Genomic DNA, 21,680 nt, shown 5'->3' with positions numbered 1-21,680 from the left:
AAAGTAGAAGCATAGAAAATATTTACAACAAAATATTTTTCCTGCTCCTATATTAATCATTAATCATCAATCATCAATCATCAATTTTCGGTCCTTTATCATGAATCCTTAGTTTTTAATCATTGATCCTTAATCACTAATTTTTAAGTCTCAATCATGAATCCATAAACTTCTATTATAAATCATTAACAATGAATTTTTAATTTTTAATCGTAAATTTCTAATCCTTAATTTGTAATCATTAATCCTTACACTAAAAAAAAATTAACTCGATCCAAGATAAAAATTTTTGAATTAGAAAATTTTTCTAGATTCAAGAATTTTCAGTCTTGATTCAACTTAATTTTTTTTAGGGTCATCATTAAACACTAATGATTATTCTTTAATCCTTAATCATGAATGATGAATTCTTCCTCTTTTATCATTGCATAAACACATAATTTAAATCATAAATGATCAATAAAATAAATGAAAAATTTAATTTTTCAAAACAAAAAATTCTTGATTTTGTGTAGGACTTTTAATGATCGTGACAATTAATCACAGCATTGACCTAGTACTAACCCAAAATTTTAATGACCCAAGTAAAACATAGTCGAAAGACACAGCAGTAAAAGAAAAGTTTACGTACTTGAACTTAGATTGAAGAGTATGTCAGCGACAAAGGTGAACAATGAAACAGTAATAGTAATAGCGATGGTGATGGTAACAGTATGTATTAGTATAAGTAAAGTATTGTGCGACATGTGACGTAGATATAGAGGAAAATAAAAATGTGAGAGTAATACAGGAGTCGCAAGCATAAGCACCCTGGCAGGCCGCCGCTCGACTCGTAAAATGTTAACTGCTAGTAAAACTGAGTTTACGCGCTTGTAAGGAGGTGCTTCCCTTCTTTTTTGTCTTCTTCCTCTTTATCTGACGCCGGGAGCAGCACATACGGAACAGAAAGGAAAGCACACAGTAGTGGAGTAGAGGAAAGTCATACTACTACCATCATCATCATCCTTTTCACCGATCTCTTGTACCCCTGGCAATCCACCCTTACGACATAATAGTCAGATTATTGGCCGCTAAACACCAGACTCTATTTTATTAACTATTTTTACTCTTTTTATTGGCTATTTTTGTCATAATAATTCTGCTGCTTTCTAAAGCAACAAATAGAAATTTAAAAGGGGGAAAATAATTGTTAAAAAAATTTTAGTCATTTAAATGTTTAATTTTACCGTGTTTTAATTCGCACTTATAAAATAAAAAAAATGTAACCCTTGCTCTCGATTCTCCCCAGAGTGTAGTGTCGTTTAAAACTTGAACCCTTTTTTTTCTCACCTTTAATTGTTGCACATCGTATAAATGCATTAGTAGTACGCATTCATTTCACGGTCTTACTTTTCGGAACTTTATTTCTCTTAACTTTTCTGAACCATTTTAGCGATTGTTATTCTTCCGTAAAAAAGAGAAAAAATGTATGTATTTTTTTTTTTTTTTTTTTTTTACAACAATCAAATTGTAAATAAATGAATAAAAATAATAACAAATAAACATGATAATAAATTGAATAAAATACAATGAAATTTTTCAAGGACCTTATTGTTACAATATATATATATATACTAGTTCAGAAAGATAATAGAACTGTTTGATAAAATCGACATTTTGACAGAATGTCGATAAGATACTCTAACTTATTTTCAATTGATTTTGTCTGCTCCTTCCTTTTATTATTTACTTTTGTTACTTGTCTATTATTTCTTCAATTATTTTAGCTCAAAAACAAACAAATTTTAATTAACTACTGCTGTGGGTCCATTTAAACTTACAGAGTTTTGTAGTTCTGGTCTGCAATTATGAATTTAAAAATCTAGTAGAGGAATTTGAAAAACGAAAAAAAAAAAAAAAGTCTTATTGAATAGTGAAAATTGATTCTTTTATGATCCGATAAACGTCTGGGTAAAAATAAAACAACAATCAATGTTTCTGATACTATTCTACCTACTTACGTGTGTTTTAGCTTTTTTATTCTATTTTTACGACTCAGACTTTGCTAGTATACTGTATAGTAGTTTACTTGACTTTAGGTCTTTTATTTCTGTTCGATCCATTTGTGGGTACAATTGAATTAAACAAAAAGGAAGTATCCATTTCTTACTTAATTTCTTTTTGATGTAATACAAAATTTTTTATAAGGGTTTTGAGATAAGGACTTTTTAAGTTATACCATTCCTATAAATTCAATTTTTTATTCACAATAATAACAATGATAATCTCTACAATAAAAATAATAAGGAAAATTTCGTCCGGTGTATTTATACAATAAATTGCATTTTTTAAGTTTAATTTAATATAATTTAAAAAATCTTAGCCTGAATTTGTACCTTTTGAAGGTTTGATATTTTTTTCAGTGATAGTTAATTTATTATAAATTTTCGGAGTAGTTTTGAATAGATTTGAATTTTGTACTAAATAAAATTTGTTCTTTCATTTTTTTTTGTACATGTACATGTGGAGCTACATGCCAAATATTAATCCATATTAATTAAAAGAATAAAATAAATTTTGTAACGCGTACATCTTTATTAAAAAATGTATTTTTATAATTAAATTTGGTACCACCAGAAAATTCGTAACTTCAATTTATTTCTTTTCACGGTTTGATATTTTTTTCGACGATAGTCAGTTTATGATTGCAATCGTTAAAAAAATAAGCAAAATTAAATTACGTAAAAATAATTTTTTAATTAAATTAAGTATCTTTAAAAAGATCTTGACCTTAATTTGTGTCTTTTCATGATTTTATATATTTTTTGATACATTGAAAAAAAAAAGTTAATTTACTTCAAGAAAAGAATTTTTAAATTAAAAAAAATCATCTTGAATTTAAGTAGAAAAATTCTTTTTAGTTTAAGTAAAGTTCACTTAATTCAAAAATTTTTAGTGCTAATTAAAGACAATGAAACTTTTTAAATTAATTTTATTAGTTCAAGAATTTTTCTTTTGAATCAAAGCAATTTTTTTTAAGTGTAGTACTAAATTTTTAGAGCAATTTTGAATAGTTTGTTGGTTTATAAATTTGTTCCGTCACAATTTTTATTAAATTATTCGTAATTGATTATGTGATAGCAATATTATTTTTATATTTATAATTATCAAACTAAATTTTGCTTTTCTTAAATATTTCAGTTCTGTCACTGAGAAATACCCAAGAAGAAGAGCCTCCAGATCCCCAGCTGATGAGGTTAGACAACATGTTGATAGCCGAGGGCGTTGCTGGACCGGAAAAAGGCGGCGGTGCTGGAGCTGCAGCATCTGCGTCAGCAGCCTCAGCAGCTGGACCACCAGGACAGCCCGACAACGCTATTGAACACTCTGACTACCGTGCTAAGCTTGCCCAAATCAGACAAATTTACCACCAGGAGCTCGAGAAATACGAACAAGTTTGTATCCAATCCACTTCATTCATTTATTATTTATTAAAATACATTTGAATCCATTTTTATTAGAAAGCAAAAAAATAATTAGATTACCAGGGAAAAAAGTAGAAGCGTCATAAGGAAATATATGCCCGGATTAAAGTTAATCAACGATAAGAAATGCAATTTCATAGCTCGAGATTATATTCATGCGACAAGTAAAGCAAGGCGAAAAGTAATGAGAGTAGCGGAGCAGGAGCAAGTGTACGAGAGATAGATATAGGTGGAGGTAAAGTACGACACCGATTTGCGTGCTAATGAACCAACGTGCGCTTGCTTAAGTAAAATCTCGCGTGCAGACGATCAATGATTGACTCTCCAGATCTTTGTTTCAGTCTATTGTACTAGAGAACAAGTATCATACCGTTTTATCTGTACATATATACACAGTAATAGTCGAAAGATATGCCGAGGATTGCGTGCCGTCGAGCTCTCACTTCTATTGTCGTAGTTTACTATTTCTTACGTGACAACTTCACTATTTTAAGAAACTAATTTACTGGATTTTCAAAAATTCCTCTGGAGATTGAGTTCATATTTTACGCTAATTTTTTTGTTTTTTGTTGATTAGCAATTAAATTATTTCAGTACTGATAGAAAAATTTTCATGATATTTTTAAATTTTGATTGCATTAAATTTTTTTCAAATGTTCCTTTTATTGTTTACTATCTTACTCAGTAAAATTTTTTATTTAAAATTGTTGTTTTACTATAAACATTTTGTTATTTAAAAAAAAAAAAAAATTGTTAAACGGCCCACAACTTTTCAATCAATAAAAATGATATTTAGAATTTTTTTTCTTCAAGTACACGGTAAAAACAAGATTACACTGGATATCATCCTAGATTATACTGAGAGAAAAAAAATTTCAGATAGTAGCTAGTGTAATCCAGATTATAATGAGTATAATCCAGATTACAATGAATATAATCCAGATTACAATGAGTATAATTCAGATATCACGGAGTATAATTTGGATTTCTTAGCTACTACCTGAAATTTTTTTTCACCACAGATATCTGAGTATAATCTGGGATGATATCCAGTGTCATCTTGTTCTTTCCGTGTAAGTACATTAAAAGTAGAATAATTATAGAAAAAATTTTTTTCAAATAAAAATTGCCGAAAATTTTTTTTTTTAATTAAAAAATTCTTTGAAGTAAATAAAATTTCAGAAAAAAAACAAAATTTTGAATTTTTCACTCAAAAAATCATACATCAATTTTTGAAATTGTATTTTGATGTATGTTAAATGATTGGAAAAATTTTCATAAAATTGAACATTAATTGTACTGAGATTTTTAGACAAATGCGGTAGGGTACCTCTTTGTACCAAGTGGCAATCGCGTGACGTTTCAGAATTGTAGGAGAGCTGCACTGCAGATAGCGGTAGTCACGTACCGGGTGTTCGAACAAATTTATTTCTATGCTTTTTATTTGTTATATAGATTTTTTTATGTCAACGTGTCTGTCTGGCTGGTATGCGAGGATACCTTATTATTGCTGAGTCAGATGTAGAAGGATCATTAAAATTTTTTTTTATCATACCAATATGATATTTTTCCATGAATAAAGAATAACGAAGAATAATCAGTTATGTAAATGTAATTATTTAAATATTTTGTTTACCAATCTGATTCCCTATACTCTGATTCTATTCTATAAGATTGCTGCTCAAGATATTCATACTCTATTTACCGTATATAGTGTATTTCTTATTTATACAAGCGTAATGTTTGAAAAATCGGGTCACTATTGACTCTCTGAGACCCAAGACTAGACGTATACAAATAGATATAAATATATATAAAAGACAAATATACCCTGACGTGATGAGTCTGAGTAAAAGTTATTGGGACATTTACGTTTCCCCTTAGAATAGCTTAAGAATAGGAAAAGAGGCTTAGGCCTAGTAAATGTGAAATATCTTATTCCCTGATAAGGGCCGAAATGGGCTAATCTCAACTATTTTTTGGGCTTTTGTGTATCTTCAAGCTTATTTCAACTTGATTCGTTATAACTTCGTCTCTTTTTATTTTTATTAGTTGTTTTTCCAAAATCTTGTATTTTGAAGGCAAAAAAAGTCCGTTTTAAAGCTTCGTTTATGCCAAAAAATATTAGATTTATGCAAACGACTAAAAAAGCTTGACCTAGAGCATTTCGAACGGAAAAAAATAAGCCCAAGAATGAAGAAATCGGTTAAGTAGTTTCCGAAATATAGGCATTCTAAAAATGTCATTTTTCAAGGTCATTCATTTCGAAAAACTTTTGGGATTGTTTTATAATGTGATAACTTGTAAACTTTCGATTTTAGAAGAAAATTGTAAGATATATTTCTTTTAGTCCTTGAATTAAGGAAAAACACAAGTCCAAGAACAAACTGATCGGATGACTAGATTCTGAGATGTGAATTTTTAAACAAAAATTTGAACTTTTCTAGTTTTAATTCTTAAATTCTGACCCATGTTCACTGAAAAATTCATTTTTTACAAATTTTTTTTGGGCATTATAATTGAGAAAATTATTCAGCAAAATGTACCGTTTGATATAAAAATAGAAAAAGATTATGATTTTCTAAAAATTTCTATAAATATTTATATAAAGGATTGTTTTTTTGTGTTATTTTTAACGCTAGTCTTTTCTCACTACAGACACATTTATTCATGAATTCATTTACATTTAGAGTATATCTTGAAGATTCAGTTGCTAGATTTACATTACGTTATTTTCGTTCACGAATCTATTCCCAGATTTGCGTAATGGAAATTCGTTCGATCAAGTACCTCACCAGTAGCTTTTCTGCAATGTATCCTACTTATTGCTACTTTTATAATACAACCCAAGAATTTTCAATCGCCGAGCTGAGAAATATTTTCATCTTTTCTTGTAATGTACATACTTATCCATACCCATACCCATATCCATACACAGTCACATATAAATATAGATATAGATATATTAATAAATGTAATTGAAATTGCGAGGGGTGAATGGCTGCGTGGCAATGTGAAATGGCGTGACAGACAAAAATAGAAAGCTAAGAGGAATTTTGAGATATCGCGTGATGATCATTACACAGTGAGTTTAAACTCATCTTATGGAATATGGAATTATAAATATATGATAATCTCCATGCATACATTATTTGAATTAATAATCCAGATTATTTAACAGTAATCAAATTTACTCTCTGCTATGCAATATGTAATCCCGTTATGTTACGTTACGAGTGTCCAGTTTCTTCTGGGTAGTATCAGAGCTTCAGTTTGTAATGCTGACTTTAATTTTCACATTATATCTTTCTTCTTAGATTATTGCCAGCATACTTTACAGTACATTGCAAATGAGATTTTCTGTAATAAATTTTATCAATTTATGTCTAAGTTGGGGTCAGTTACATAAAAACTCCAATTTTATATCTGTATTTTTAATACTTGGCGTTTACTTACTATACATTCTATATAATTATCTTTTTTGCTAAATTATACAAGGTAAAAATTTATTTTCTGCAGTGGAATTAGAAGTAAAATACCGACGGCTAATAAGGCATAGCTGAAAAATATCTAATTTAATTAACAAGTTTTCATGTGAATTATTTGTCAAGTACATTTTTTTAAATATTAAAAAAAAAAAATATTAATTTTATCATAAACAAAAATAAAATTAAAATTTGTAAAAATTAGAGCTTACTTTACAATAGCTATTTCGGCTTACTTTAACATAATTAAATAATTTAACCGTTTTTAGGATTTAATTTCAATAATGACTATTATGGTTCAAAATGAACATGATTATTGATCTCAAATACCGAATATACACAGTTTAATTATTTACGTGGTTTATTTTAATAACGTCTATTTTAATAATTAGGAGAATTACTCTGGTGGTTTTAAAAAATTCAAGAATTTTTTTAAATAAATAATTTAATAAATTAATTTTTTGGAAGAAGAATATCAACATTAGTTTCTATTATTATCAACAAAAAAATCGAATAGCTTCACTTGAATTAAATAAAAATTATTTTAATTAATTCGATCAATACTTCAAACAGAAAAATATATTTTTTTTAATTTTTAAGAAAATATATTCTTGTTCACGCGAGAACATAAATTCTTAAAAGAAGTTTTTTTTTTGACTGTACATAAGGAATTATTATTATTGTTTTTTTACGTATAAGCGTAACTAGCCGGAGTTAAATATTTTGTGATTTGTAATTTTAAATATTAAAATTAAATTATATCACTGTGTCAAAAAAAATTGACTTAAAAGTTGTCGGACAAAAATAAAAAGGAAGAAAGCAAGAAAAAATGGTAAATGAGTAAAGCTTCGATGGGTTTTCTATCCAGGCTTTCACTCTCGTTTTCTAAGTTCTCAGGGTATTTGGTATATATATATATATATAGTACGCCGTGGAGGAAACGGGAATCATTCTGATCCACCCTCGTCTCTCGTTTCTAATTTTCTGGCTCTGCTCTTGTATTATGGCGGATAGGAACAAGGTCTCAACAGAGTTGCGAGTAGTATATATAGTATAGAGAGTAGGGTGGGTCAAAAAAATCGAATAATTTATTTTTGACTTTATACTCTGAAAAATAGGTTCGTAGACACCTAAAAAGAATTCTCTCCAAGTATAAGCTCTTAATTATAACGGGAAGGTCCTCCGCTTTGCGGGTTTCTATTTTTTTCGAATAATCAGATAAAAAAATTTATATCTCGCTTCCAACTGCTTGGAAAAATATTCCGTGGCATAGATTTTGTGAGAAATTGAATGCTTTACAAAAAAGGTCTCTTATGACTTTTTCAAAAACTCAACCGATTAAAAGATATTCATAGTTGAAGTTTGGCTATTTTAAGGAAAATATTCGTTTTTATTATGAATTTTATAAGTCGATGAAAAAAATTATTTCGGATTGCGGAACTCATGATTTTGTAGGAAATTTACTGCTCTACAAAAATGGTCTCTTATGATTTTTTGATTAAGTGAAGCCGTTACGAGATATTCATCGTCAAACATTAACGAATATCAATATTTCCAGTTTTTGATCAATAATTCGATAAATTTTAATTTAAACTATGAGTTTCAGGAAAATTTACATAAATTTGAGTTTCGATCGATAAAGAAATGTTATAAACAATTTTTTTAATATTGTTTTCAGTCTTGAGCTTGTTTGATTGCATTAAAACAAGAAATTAGAGCATTTTTTTCGACATATAGCCAATGATTAGTTTAATTTGAAGTGAATGACATATTTCTTTGTCAAATTTAATATGAAAAGTATTGAATCAAGTGAGAAACAACCAGTATTTAACTTTTTTATAGATAAATTTTTTATTGAATTATCAATTGCAATATAATTGTCTATATTTTTAACATAACAGTACGCTATTACTATAAATAATTTCTTTTATTACAATTTGGGAATGTTTTTGATGTTCTTTGACAACTTGCAATAAGTACTGGAATTGTTCTTCATTTTTGTCAAGCATTGATTATATTCACTGACTAATGCAACAGCTCGCTCTGCTGAATCATTGACAACTTTTAGTTGTTGAAAGTATTCTTTATTTTCGAGATAACTCTCATTAGTAGGCCATAATTCAACATCGACATCAAGAAAGTCATACGGTAGATCGAAGATTTTGAAAAGATTTAATGACTTTTTAGACACAAAGTCACTCAGAGTTCTCTGCGCCAATGAATTCAAATCTTTTTAGCAATTACAAATCTTTTAGCTTTAGAATCTGTACCTTCACGAGTATTAACAGCTTCAACAATACTTTTTTTACTTCTAATGGAACGCCATCGTCAAACAGTGATAAAATGGCAAGTTCATCGCTCAAATACCATAAGTGCGAAATCATTTTTTCATACGTAGCTGAAGAAATCAAAGGATTGATATGTTTGTACTCCAATAAATTTTTCATAAACTGCAAGTCATGATAAGCAGCAGTTGTTGCAGAAGTTGATGAAAACCAAGCTTTTAAATACAATGTGACTATAAAAATACAGAAATGACGAAGACCATGCAATTCTTTCTGAGAGAGTTTGAATTCATCTCTGAATAGATACATTTTCAAACTATAAATGGCCTTAGCCATCCATCTAGCATGATGAACAGCACCAGGACGTTTGAAAGAAATCTTTTCTTGAGTCATTTCTCCAAGGAAAATCAATGATAATTCCAATAATTCTTTATCTAACTTATTATAACATTTCTTTATCGATCGAAACTCAAATTTATGTAAATTTTCCTGAAACTCATAGTTTAAATTAAAATTTATCGAATTATTGATCAAAAACTGGAAATATTGATATTCGTTAATGTTTGACGATGAATATCTCGTAACGGCTTCACTTAATCAAAAAATCATAAGAGACCATTTTTGTAGAGCAGTAAATTTCCTACAAAATCATGAGTTCCGCAATCCGAAATAATTTTTTTCATCGACTTATAAAATTCATAATAAAAACGAATATTTTCCTTAAAATAGCCAAACTTCAACTATGAATATCTTTTAATCGGTTGAGTTTTTGAAAAAGTCATAAGAGACCTTTTTTGTAAAGCATTCAATTTCTCACAAAATCTATGCCACGGAATATTTTTCCAAGCAGTTGGAAGCGAGATATAAATTTTTTTATCTGATTATTCGAAAAAAATAGAAACCCGCAAAGCGGAGGACCTTCCCGTTATAATTAAGAGCTTATACTTGGAGAGAATTCTTTTTAGGTGTCTACGAACCTATTTTTCAGAGTATAAAATCAAAAATAAATTATTCGATTTTTTTGACCCACCCTAATAGAGAGTCTGGCCTGTTTTGGGGATAAAACTAAACGAATGTACGTACGAATACCAAGTCAGATAGAATAAGAAGAGAAGAACAAGAAGAGACTAGTGTATGCGAATAGAAGTAACGCCGTCGGGTGGAATCCATTCCGAAATTGCAAACCATCCGCTTTCTCATCTCGTCCTCACTTGCTCTCTGTTCCACGACTTCCCTCAGGAAAAGCTACCCGATGCCTGCTTCGAATACTGATATCAAAGCTAAGTCCCTTCTCTCAACACCAAAAGCTGAAAAAAATATAAAAAATAAAAAATATACATAAAATAACATACATGAAAAGGAATAATAATTTTGTCGATGTTGCTTGTCAATTGTACTTAACATTTTTTTTCTCATTTAGGAAATATTATTATTATTATCTATATTATAAAGAGAATAAGCAAAATTTTGAGGTCAGTGTATTTATATAATAAAATGGGATATTATGTGTAAATTTGGTATCGCTGGAAAAGTCTTGACCGGGAGTTTTGCCTTTTCATGGATTTATATCATTCTCACCAATAATCAATTTATTATGATCAGTATTTAGACTGCATTCGAAACTGCTCTATCTCTAGATACACAATTAAGAAATGACCTTGTATCTCGTGAAAAATTGACATTTTTAAAGATATAAGCTCATCCCGATGTTATACTCATAAAGATCTTTCATTTAAGTACCCACATCAATTTTTCATATATTTATATATTTTATAAATATGTATATATGAAAAATATATGAAAAATTGATGTGGGTAATTAAATGAAAGGTCTCGATGAATGTAATGTCAGGGTGAGCTTATATTTTTAAAAATGTCAATAGTTCACAAGATACAAGGTCATTTCTTAATTATTGATATTTTTAAAGATCTAAGTTCATCCTGATATTACATTCAACAAGAGCTTTCATATGAGTACCCACATGCGTTTTTGATATATTTTTCATATATACATATATATAATATATATAAATATATGAAAAATTGATGTGGTTACTCAAATGAAAGGTCTCGATGAATGTAATGTCAAGGTGAGCTCATATCTTTAAAAATGTCAATAGTTAAAAAAGTACAGTGCTATTTAACAAAAGACATTATTTAATAAAGCAAAATTTTATTTATTTATAGATCACAAGTCACGGCAGTCACATAGTGACTGCAAGGTTGTTAGTTATTATTATTATTATTATTATTATTATTATTATTATTATTATTATTTGAAAATTAAATTTTTAATTGTCATAAAAATAAAGTGACTAATTTTTTTTTATCCTTTCAGGCATGTAACGAGTTCACTACGCACGTCATGAATCTTCTAAGAGAACAAAGTCGTACCAGGCCGATTACACCCAAGGAAATTGAAAGAATGGTGCAAATAATTCACAAAAAGTTTTCGAGTATCCAGATGCAGCTTAAACAATCTACCTGTGAGGCTGTTATGATCCTCAGAAGTCGATTCCTTGATGCCAGGTTTGAATTATTTTCATTAACCAAAATCAAAAAAATTAACTCTCAATTTTTTTTAATTTTGTCTTCGAGTAAATTTTCAATATTTTTAGTCAAATTTTTACAGTTAGTTGTTTTCCTATAAATATTATAAATTAAAAAAATTATTTTTTTTTAATTATTAAGCGTATAATTTATAATATTAATTAATTTTTAATTTTACAGACGTAAAAGACGGAACTTTAGTAAACAAGCATCTGAAATACTGAACGAATATTTTTACTCGCATTTGAGTAATCCTTACCCCAGTGAAGAAGCTAAAGAAGAATTAGCGAGAAAGTGTGGTATTACCGTCAGCCAGGTAAAATGATTAATCAATAATAATTATAAGAACTACTATTATTATTATCATCATAATTAATTAACAATATAATTTTTGTAGGTATCCAATTGGTTTGGCAACAAGAGAATACGTTACAAGAAAAATATCGGCAAAGCACAAGAAGAAGCTAACTTGTATGCCGCTAAAAAAGCAGCGGGTAAGTTAATAGAATATTTTAATCAAGGAATTAAGGGGTAGAATAAAATATATAAAACAAACAACAAATCTCCCTTTTAATTATTTATTAATATTAATTGTTGGTGAGTTTTAATAAAATTAAATAAAATAATAAATAATTAACGGAGTAAATTTTTGAGGGAATTGTTTTATATTTTTATCTTGTATTATATCTTTTGTCGGCTATTATGTGAAAGGTAGTCCAGCCTAGCAACTGGATAGAATCGATAGCACCAGCAGAAATCGTGTCACAGCAGCGACTCTCATTACTGTAAATCATTTGGCAAGTGAGTTACCGCTCATTGTGCCTTCTCTTTTCGTGTTTAGCTGCTCTGTACTCTCCTCTATGTACTGTTTGTACCCGTTGCCGCCGCTGGCTCTTGTTATTCCAACTGTCAATAAATCACCCGAATAAAATTAACAATATACAAATTAAATATTATACATTCAAATTTAAATTCAAATTAAAATATATAATATATAACATATAACATAAATAAATTATATAACGACAGTAGCATTAAATTAGAATTTTAAAAAATTAAATAACTTTTTATTTTTGGATTAATTTTAGTAAAAATTGAAGGGAGATTTGAGTAGTCAGTAGATTCCTTGTAGACAGTAGATAAATAAAAAAATTAGTTAGCTACCCCTCGATCGTTTGTAAGCACCGCGATTGTTTCTACAGCAGCTTTTGCAGGAGCGTCGCCGTACAGCATGGGCGGCGCCAGTCAGGGTACATCCACGCCGATGATGTCTCCGGCGCCACCGGGTGGTCCTCAGGACATGGCAGGATACGGCATGGGAATTAACGGAAGCGACTATGGTTCACAACCCTACAATGACGGATCCATGGGATATGATCCGATGCACCAGGTAAAATTCTTTCATTAGCACAATTATAATAAAAATTTTTATTATTACATAAAAATACAAATATTAATATTTTATGGTTTTTAATTTTTGTTTTGGTGAAATAGTGTGCAGTTGTTAAATTAAACTTTAAGGGCCAGTTTTTTAATTAGAGATTAAATTTTATTCAATGTTACACTGTAAAAATTTTTGTAAATTTTTATAATATTTTAGTATTTAATTGTATGTTAAAATTAAATATTAAGCCTACAAAAAAAAAATTTATAATTGTAGTAATATTACAATATTGACTTGTAAGTTTAAAATTTATTTATTAAATTTATTCATTTTTCTATGCACGTACACGGAAAGAACAAGATGACACTGGATATCATCCTAGATTATACTGAGTGAAAAAATTTTTTAGATAGTACCTATCCCCTTTCGTCATCTTGTTCTTTCTGTGTATGCTTCAAGAATTAGTTTATTATTTATTTAATAATGTATTGGTAAAATTAGAAGACAAAACACGTTTAATATAAAAAAAAAAAAATTCAACTCTTGTAGACTAAATTTAAAAAATTGTCGATAAAATAATAAAATTTCAGTCATTTTAATACAAATTTGCTTAATTTTAGAAGATAAAAAGATTTTTTTTTTTAATTTTTATTTAGTTTGTAAAATTAAATGACGTCAATTCATAATTATTATCAATTGTAATTTATAAAAATAAAAATTTTTTTATTGAATATATTACCAGACATACTATTAAAAAATTACAATTATCGTCAAGGTAATTTACTTTCAATACATTTATGTAAAAAATTGCTACTTTTCTTTTAACATTATAAAATATACCTATACATTTAATGTATACAAATAAACTGGCGATAATAATTTTATCCTGGATTCAAAAACTGGCTCTAAATTAAGAAAAATAAAAATCTAAAAATAATTATAGCAAGTAAATATACAGAAAAAGTAAAATTATAACTAAACAAATAATTTTTAGTACGAAAAGTTTAATTTAGCATGTGACACTATTTCAATAGACGCATGTGCATCCTTTTTATCCTTCCTGCACGAGTAAAGTATGTACATATAATTTGAGCATTGTAGCGTATCTTTGACTAGTGTAACTTTGGGGATTAAAGTCGTGTATTTGTTTTTTATTTTCTCTGTTTATATATTTATAAAAGTACGAGTAAAGTATACATGAATGTATGGATAAATGTAAGTGGATAGGTAGAAATACAAGTACAACGTGACAAAGGTGGAATATTCGTTAGTGTGTATGTGAAAGAGAAGTTGTTGAGTAAAGGGAGGGTTTGTTTATGTGTATGTGTGTATGTATTCTGTAAATATATAAATGTATGTATGAGGAGTGTGCGTGTAGTGGTGAATAATATCAACACGGGGTGTATTGTTGGTGGCGTCATAAAGATGGGCTTAGCAAGTCTGAAAAGTAAAGAGAGGAAAGATATCAGAGAGAAAGAGGAAGAGGGAGGAGGAGAGGGAGAGAATGGGCTGGAGTTGGGGAAAAAATTGTTGAGAAAGCTACTGTACTAGCTACTTGCTACTTGCTACTAGATTATGTACTACCTTATTCGCTGTACTGTGTACGGTGGCAGCGAACGTACCAACAACCCCTTCCGCCCCTTTCAGGTTGCTTAGTATGCATTGAACTTGCAAACTCACTTTTTAGAACAGGTATATACGTTTTGAGCTTTTATACAACGCTATCGATGCCACGAGTATTCTCAAGTTACTGTTATATATACCATACAATTGTCTTAATAAGATTTTTAGTTTTTTTTTTTTTTTTTTTTTTTTTTTTTTTAAGGGTTTTACAGTGGGTTGATTTTTTCATTCGTTTTGTTTTAAAGATTTTTATTTTAATTATATGATCTATCTGTTGAATAATTATTTAAAATAAGAACATTTTTGGATAAATTAGAGGTCTAATTATATTTATTAATATTTACAATATTTTAAAATTTTTACATAAATTATCAAAGAAAAAATTCTTGACTGAAATTTTGTAAAATAAATTTTATTTAAAAATTCATTTAAGTATTAATAAAAATTTTAACAGAGGGGTCATTTAAATTTTTAAGTTTAAATAATTGCATGTATTTTATTTTTATATTTTATAAGAAACAAATTATATTTTTAACTAGTCAGAATAAAAATTATTAAAATTTTATGATTTAAAAATTTTTAATAAAAAAAATTAAATAGAATTTTTGATAACAAAATTAAAAATTACTTTTAATTTATATCAAAAATAAATTTTATTTCTATGAAAAAATTATTTTGAATTTGATTAATTAGTAATGAGCCTGACTACTTAAAAAATAATCGACTAACTTCTAACAGCTTGGTATTAAGTAAAAAAAATAATAAAATAATAATAAAAGTCGTGTTTTGCCTAACAATAAACAATGAACTGTGTTTGTTGCAACGGAGACAAAAAACTCCTACCCTCACCTGGTCCACAAAATTTCAAAATTAACAAAAAAAAAAAAAAACCGCTAAAATGAATAATTTGGCTGAAGAAAACAAAATATTGTCACAAGCACAGTTCTTAGAGTTCCTCATCAAAGTACCGGTTTAACCACTCAATAGTTTTTGATTAATATAACGTTTTACTGAATCTAAAAACATAAAGTTGCCTTTAAAACCACGTAGCACTTGCCGTAACTAATAAAAATAATAATAACAGCGGTTTTGATTGAAGAAAGATTATTAAAAGTGTAAAATCGGTGTCGTGTTCTTTCATTACAGTGACTTACTGCGGCTTAATCAGTTGAGTTGTAATCCATAACATCGGAATCGACAAGATTAAGAGTAAGAGAACAAGATCGTCTCTGTTGCAACAAGCACAATTGAATCTACTTGAGAATTACGCCGAGTTTTTATTATTTTATTATTAATTGTTATTGAATTTAGCTGACAGTCATTATTAATTCATTTCTTCTTTTAAATATATATTTTACCAAGTCTTAAATTTACAACGATTTTTAAAAATCTTGTGCAATACGTGATTGGAAAATTTATTCAGGCTTTAATTTATAGTTTATTATTATTATTAATATAATTATTTTAAGTTACTGATATTGATTTTAATTTAAGTGCAATAAGAATCATGTAGACTTAGATATTAAATGTAGATAATAAAACTCTAGAAAAGAAGAAAGTAGAGTACTTATAATATAATATAAAAGAAAAAAAAATTTAATTAATTAATTTCATTCAAAAGATTACTTGATACGTAGAGGCTTTAGGCTGATAATATAAATAAAAGTTTCATTTGAATCGTCTTATCTGAAAATAGTGTAATTTTACGGCGTGTTACTGCCATTCAATATTGGGTGTTTGAAGCCATGCGGATTGAATTCAGTATGAGTATAGATATAGATATAAAAAAGAAAATATTCATGTATAAAGTAAATTTTTCTATGCATATACATATATTATATGATACGATTTTGGGGAGTCAAATAAACGTATCTGGCATAGGCGCATGCTAAAACTATCGCTCTTGGCTTACGGATATTATCATTGTTATTTTTTTCGATGCTAAATTCATGCCAATTGCTAGCAATAAATAAATTTCGCTGAATGTGAATGTCATTCAAAATTTCATTGTGGAACAAAAACATCAGATTTTTGTGATCAGATATAGTTCATTTTATATGTGATCATATGTGAGTTATGTTTAGAAGACACATTAATATATGTTATTTTCATTGTTAAAATATCATCAGAGATGAGTCTTACATGTAAATGTATATGATTATTCGGTCATATATGATTTTACACGATCAATATATGTGTAACATCATATATGATATATAGAAACAATCACATAGAATTTATATGATTTTATTTATAACAATTGATTTTTAAAATCAGAATAGACAATCAGATAAAATCATATATGATCATAAACCGATTGAGTCACATAAGTACTTTCAAATGCTTTTGTATCTGGTATCATAAAAATTATAATAATTTTGAAGTATGATCATTTATAAAACAGTCACAAGTAGACAAATAATCAAAACTTAAAATTAATACATTACTATCACATTTGTATATCTAACTACATATATTATCATATAACAGTTCAGATGTAGGTAACTTGAAAAATTTTAGAGGATATTATAATATGAGTGCTTATAAATTTTATTTATTTACGAAAAAGAACTATATATGATTATATGAAAGCACATAAGATCATAAATGACATTCAAAGGCATATTAGGTCATATGAATCATATACCATAGGTGAAATAAAGCCTAATAAAATCATATATGACAAAATAAAAATATATTTAATCACATTTAAACTGTATATGATCACGTGAAAATCATATATGGTCATATAAAATCATATATAATCATATGGAATCATATAAAGCATAAAATTATCTTACATAAACCATATGTGATAATGATAATCATATATGATTATACAAAGCGTATTTCATTATATGTAAATCATATATGATCATATGAATATAATAATAAATTATATGGTATATCTGATCACTTTCATACATAAATCCTTTCTTTGCATGATTGCATGCAAAAAAATTTCTTGTTTAAATCATTCAGCCGACGCGACGGTTATAACAAAATTTATTTATTTACCAAAATACTTATGTTTTATTGTTTAGTTTTTTTTTTTTTTTTTTTTTTTTTTTGGGATAATTTTTCTAAATGTTTTGTTTATGCACACTTTTATTATTATTTATTGATTTATTTGACTTACTGTTTTGTTGTGGTTGGTTGGGTTTCAAATGAGCTAAATTTAAATAAATATCTAAGTTGAATTGAAAAAAAAAAACAATGATGACACGCAGGGCAAGGGATTGGCTGCGGGGGCTGGATGGATGCACCGTGAGGCCATGCCGGAGTTTCCGCCGCTCCACGATTCAGCGGATTCCGATTCTGATTCTCGAGAGAACGAAAAACGACCACGGGTTTAGGTGTATGTACTGAATTAACGCGATCAATTTTCCGATATTGTTTACTGTATAATAAATCAAAAGATAAACACAATACTGAAGATAGATCTTACACCTACCCATACACATATACTGATAATTATTAATTAATTACTCTGTTATAGCAAAAGTGTACTAATTAATTTGACAACAAATAGAACGAATGAGAGAAAGTACGTGTGAACGCTTAGACGAGATCAAAAATTATAGTTTGATAAATAAATAAATGGTCAATGTAAATTTATTTGGTTGCTATACAAAAAAAAATTTAATATTTCTCTACTTAATTTGTATTGATATTACAAAATTTTAGAGAATTATAAAAAATGTTGCTCACCATTTTCAATCATTTATTTATTTAAGTTTATTTTATTTTTTTTTTTTATTGATCAATGATAAATTTAAATAATTTTTATTGACAATACTTACATGTTTTGACAAATGAAAAAATTTGTATACGGTTTTAAATTTAAAAACTAAAATAGTTTTAAGCAATATCATTAATATATAATATTTTATAAGTATATGCATGTATATTGGGAATAATTATGAAAATTTGACATATTTTTCAATTTTAAATAAAAATTGTGAAACTTTTTTTTTTTTAATATTTCTAAAATATTTTTTTAGCTAAATTATCTGAGTTAATTTCTAAATAAAACAGTTAAAAATTTTTTCAATCTCTGAAAAAAATTTTTTTTTTAATTAAAAAAAAAACTAAAATTATGTCAAATTTTAAAAAACCAAATATGTGGATATATGTATAATTTTTCCGTCCTCATGTCATGCGTTCTTCTCATATTCACATTTGATTCTAAAAAACAAATTATTAGTTTAATTAAGAATTATAATTTTTCTTTATAATTAATTTTAAATTTTTCATTATTACCAATATATAAATCTATATATATATATATATATATTTTTTTTTTTAATTATCAATTGGTGTGTTTAGTTAGTTGAGATGCTTATTATTGTCAAATGAATAATATCTCACGTATAGAGTTTAATTTATAAGTTCTCATTTATCATATCAATTATTTCAAATTTAACCAAGTAATACATGTATTAGTGTCGATAAACAATTTGTAATTTATAACTTAAACTTTAATTAAATTACTATTTCATTTATATTTTCTTGATCGCTATTATAATTATTATTAATATTGTGATTAATATTAAGTTGGAACATTGTATCTGCATGTTTTTTTAAAATGTAAGAAGGCATTTGTAGCACGTGCCGGCTTTTGATCTATCATTTTTTTATTATTAATTATTATTATTATCAACACCAATTTTTTAAAAATTTCATGAGCTTGAAATTAGCAGACGACACAATTTTGGTTTTTTTTTTAAATTTAAATGTTTGAAAATATTTAAATTTTTTATATTTTTCTGTAAAAATATGTTTATTAAATTTTGTTAAAACTTGAAAAAAAAAAAAAAAAAAAAAACCAAAAAAATTTTTAAGTCTGATATTTTCAGTATCGTTAAATTTCACATTTCTGCATCAATCACCTTGAGTAGGTTTCATGTCTGTTACTTTGTATACATCTTCACATATTAATGTATTTTCTATGTACATACATAATAGATATGTTAGAACAAAAGAAATATTTAGTCATACTATTGTTATAAACAATCAAAAGAGCAACATTTTAATTTGTATTTGTAAAAGGTATTTTTTATCTTTATTTGCGTCAATAAAATTTTTTTAATTTTTTTTTTTTATTTTTTGTTTCAAAATTATTTTTTTTAAATTACACTGAATTTTTGTCAGTAATAATATCAAAAAATCTTAATAAAATTATTGTAAAAGTGTGAACTTTTGGAAATTGTAATAATTTTTTTCTATTTACGAAAAAAAAAAAAAATATATGTAAAATTTTCATTTAAAAAATTCAAAACTGTAAAAAAAAATTTTTGTTGAGATTAAAAAATTGAATATTATAAATTTTCCACAAGAATTCAGTGTAGTTAACCGCAAAAAAAAGAAAAACAATTTTTACATGACACTAAATGAAAAAAATTGGGTTGTATGGCCAATAATTTGCTTTCAGGAGCTGTCGCCTTGAAATCCTTAGAAGACGAAGCATTAATAAAAGCATATTTTGTTTTTTAAATTTGATCACTCAAACTGTGATCATTACGTTCACTAAAATGAACAAATACGAACTAAGATCGATATTAATTACATAAGAATAATAATAATAATAATAATTATAACAATAAACAAATTGATAAAATAATTATTTATCTCTTGAGTAAATATGAGGAGCATTGATAAATCATCGATCATAAAAAAACCGGCAATATTTTTCACTAAAAACTCCTTGTATTCTGCCGCCTTTTTCAATAAATCCCTCGACAAAAAATAAAAACGAACTAATAAATAAATAAATAAATAATTAAAAGAAATAAAAAAGAGGGAAACGAAGCAATGGTAGTTCGACACAACAATGATGTATACGATTTTTCAACATGAAAATATAATATATTGTAGCTCTATATATATATATATATATATATATTATAAATATATAAATATATATAGGAAAATAATGAAATAATTAAAAAAATAAAAATAGTCTCTAGGTTTAAATACCAGCTAAGATCACTTGCTTTGTATCACTTTTATTTTATTTTTTGTTTTTTATATATAAATATATATATGAATAAATATATTATATTATATATAATTATTGAAAAAAAATCATCAATGCCATTATCATTAAACGTGATCAAATTTTCTACAATAAGTCTCGAATTAACGGACACATTTTATTATTTGTTTATAAAAAAAAAAAAAGAAATAAATAAATGAATCTAATTACTTAAATATGTTACTAGGTAAATTGTCTTGAGTGATATATAAGGTGTGCTAATTAATAAATAAATTTTCAAGAGACAAAAAGTAAATAATTAGTGTTTAAAAACTAAAATAATAAAAAAAAAAAAATAAAAAAAAACGGAAAGGATGGTTCCTTTTTTTATTGTAAAAATATTAAAGCGATAAAATGAGCACACTATTGTAAGTTAACAATTTATGATTTATTGTTAACGTAATGAACGTCGTATTCGAGAGAAATTGACTAAAAGTAGTTGTTTGTAATGTTAATTTTATTTTCCAAAAAAAAAATTTTCGAAATTTCATACATGAAAAAAATGGACTGGCAAGAAGCAAATCTTGCTGAACATATACGCGGAGAGATCAGGGTTCGAATCCTGGCAATGTTTTTTTTTTTTTTTTTTTTTTTCATTTTTTTAAATGAAATATTTCAATAACTATTTTTGGGCAATTGTCTGACTCGTTGCGACCAGTACAAGTGCATACGGCACAGCTAGTATACGAATAATAAAAGAACGTTGATGTTAATGTATAAATAAAAGAAATGAAATCATTTACAGAAGTCTTAGGCACTACACAACTTTTATTGATTTAAATAAATATTAATTAATAATAAAAAAAAAAAAAAAAAAAAAAAAAAACAGAAAATACGATTAATTGAATAAACA

General features: G+C 26.7%; 1 protein-coding gene across 8 annotated transcripts in view; it reads left to right on the top strand.

Annotated features, from left to right (window-relative positions):
* Positions 1–21,680, top strand: part of Exd (PBX homeobox extradenticle) — a 48,825-nt gene that overhangs the window by 26,699 nt on the left and 446 nt on the right. For 3 of the 8 annotated variants that reach the window (XM_074257035.1, XM_074257028.1, XM_074257027.1), the window contains 6 exons: positions 3,181–3,434; positions 11,572–11,762; positions 11,964–12,099; positions 12,181–12,277; positions 12,986–13,173; positions 18,021–18,219. In XM_074257035.1, coding sequence (XP_074113136.1) covers positions 3,181–3,434; positions 11,572–11,762; positions 11,964–12,099; positions 12,181–12,277; positions 12,986–13,173; positions 18,021–18,146 — 992 coding nt within the window. In that variant the 3' untranslated portion in view covers positions 18,147–18,219. Of the gene's footprint in view, positions 1–3,180; positions 3,435–11,571; positions 11,763–11,963; positions 12,100–12,180; positions 12,278–12,985; positions 13,174–15,936; positions 16,342–18,020; positions 18,220–20,224; positions 21,661–21,680 lie in introns of those variants that run through there. The other 5 variants (XM_074257029.1, XM_074257032.1, XM_074257031.1 and 2 more) reach the window with 5 other exon arrangements.

This window comes from Cotesia typhae, unplaced genomic scaffold, assembly GCF_013202065.1.
Source record: "Cotesia typhae breed Kobodo isofemale line unplaced genomic scaffold, CoteBio_Ctyphae scaffold_152, whole genome shotgun sequence".
Lineage (NCBI taxonomy): Eukaryota > Metazoa > Arthropoda > Insecta > Hymenoptera > Braconidae > Cotesia > Cotesia typhae.
This window is presented reverse-complemented; position numbering and strand designations above follow the sequence as displayed.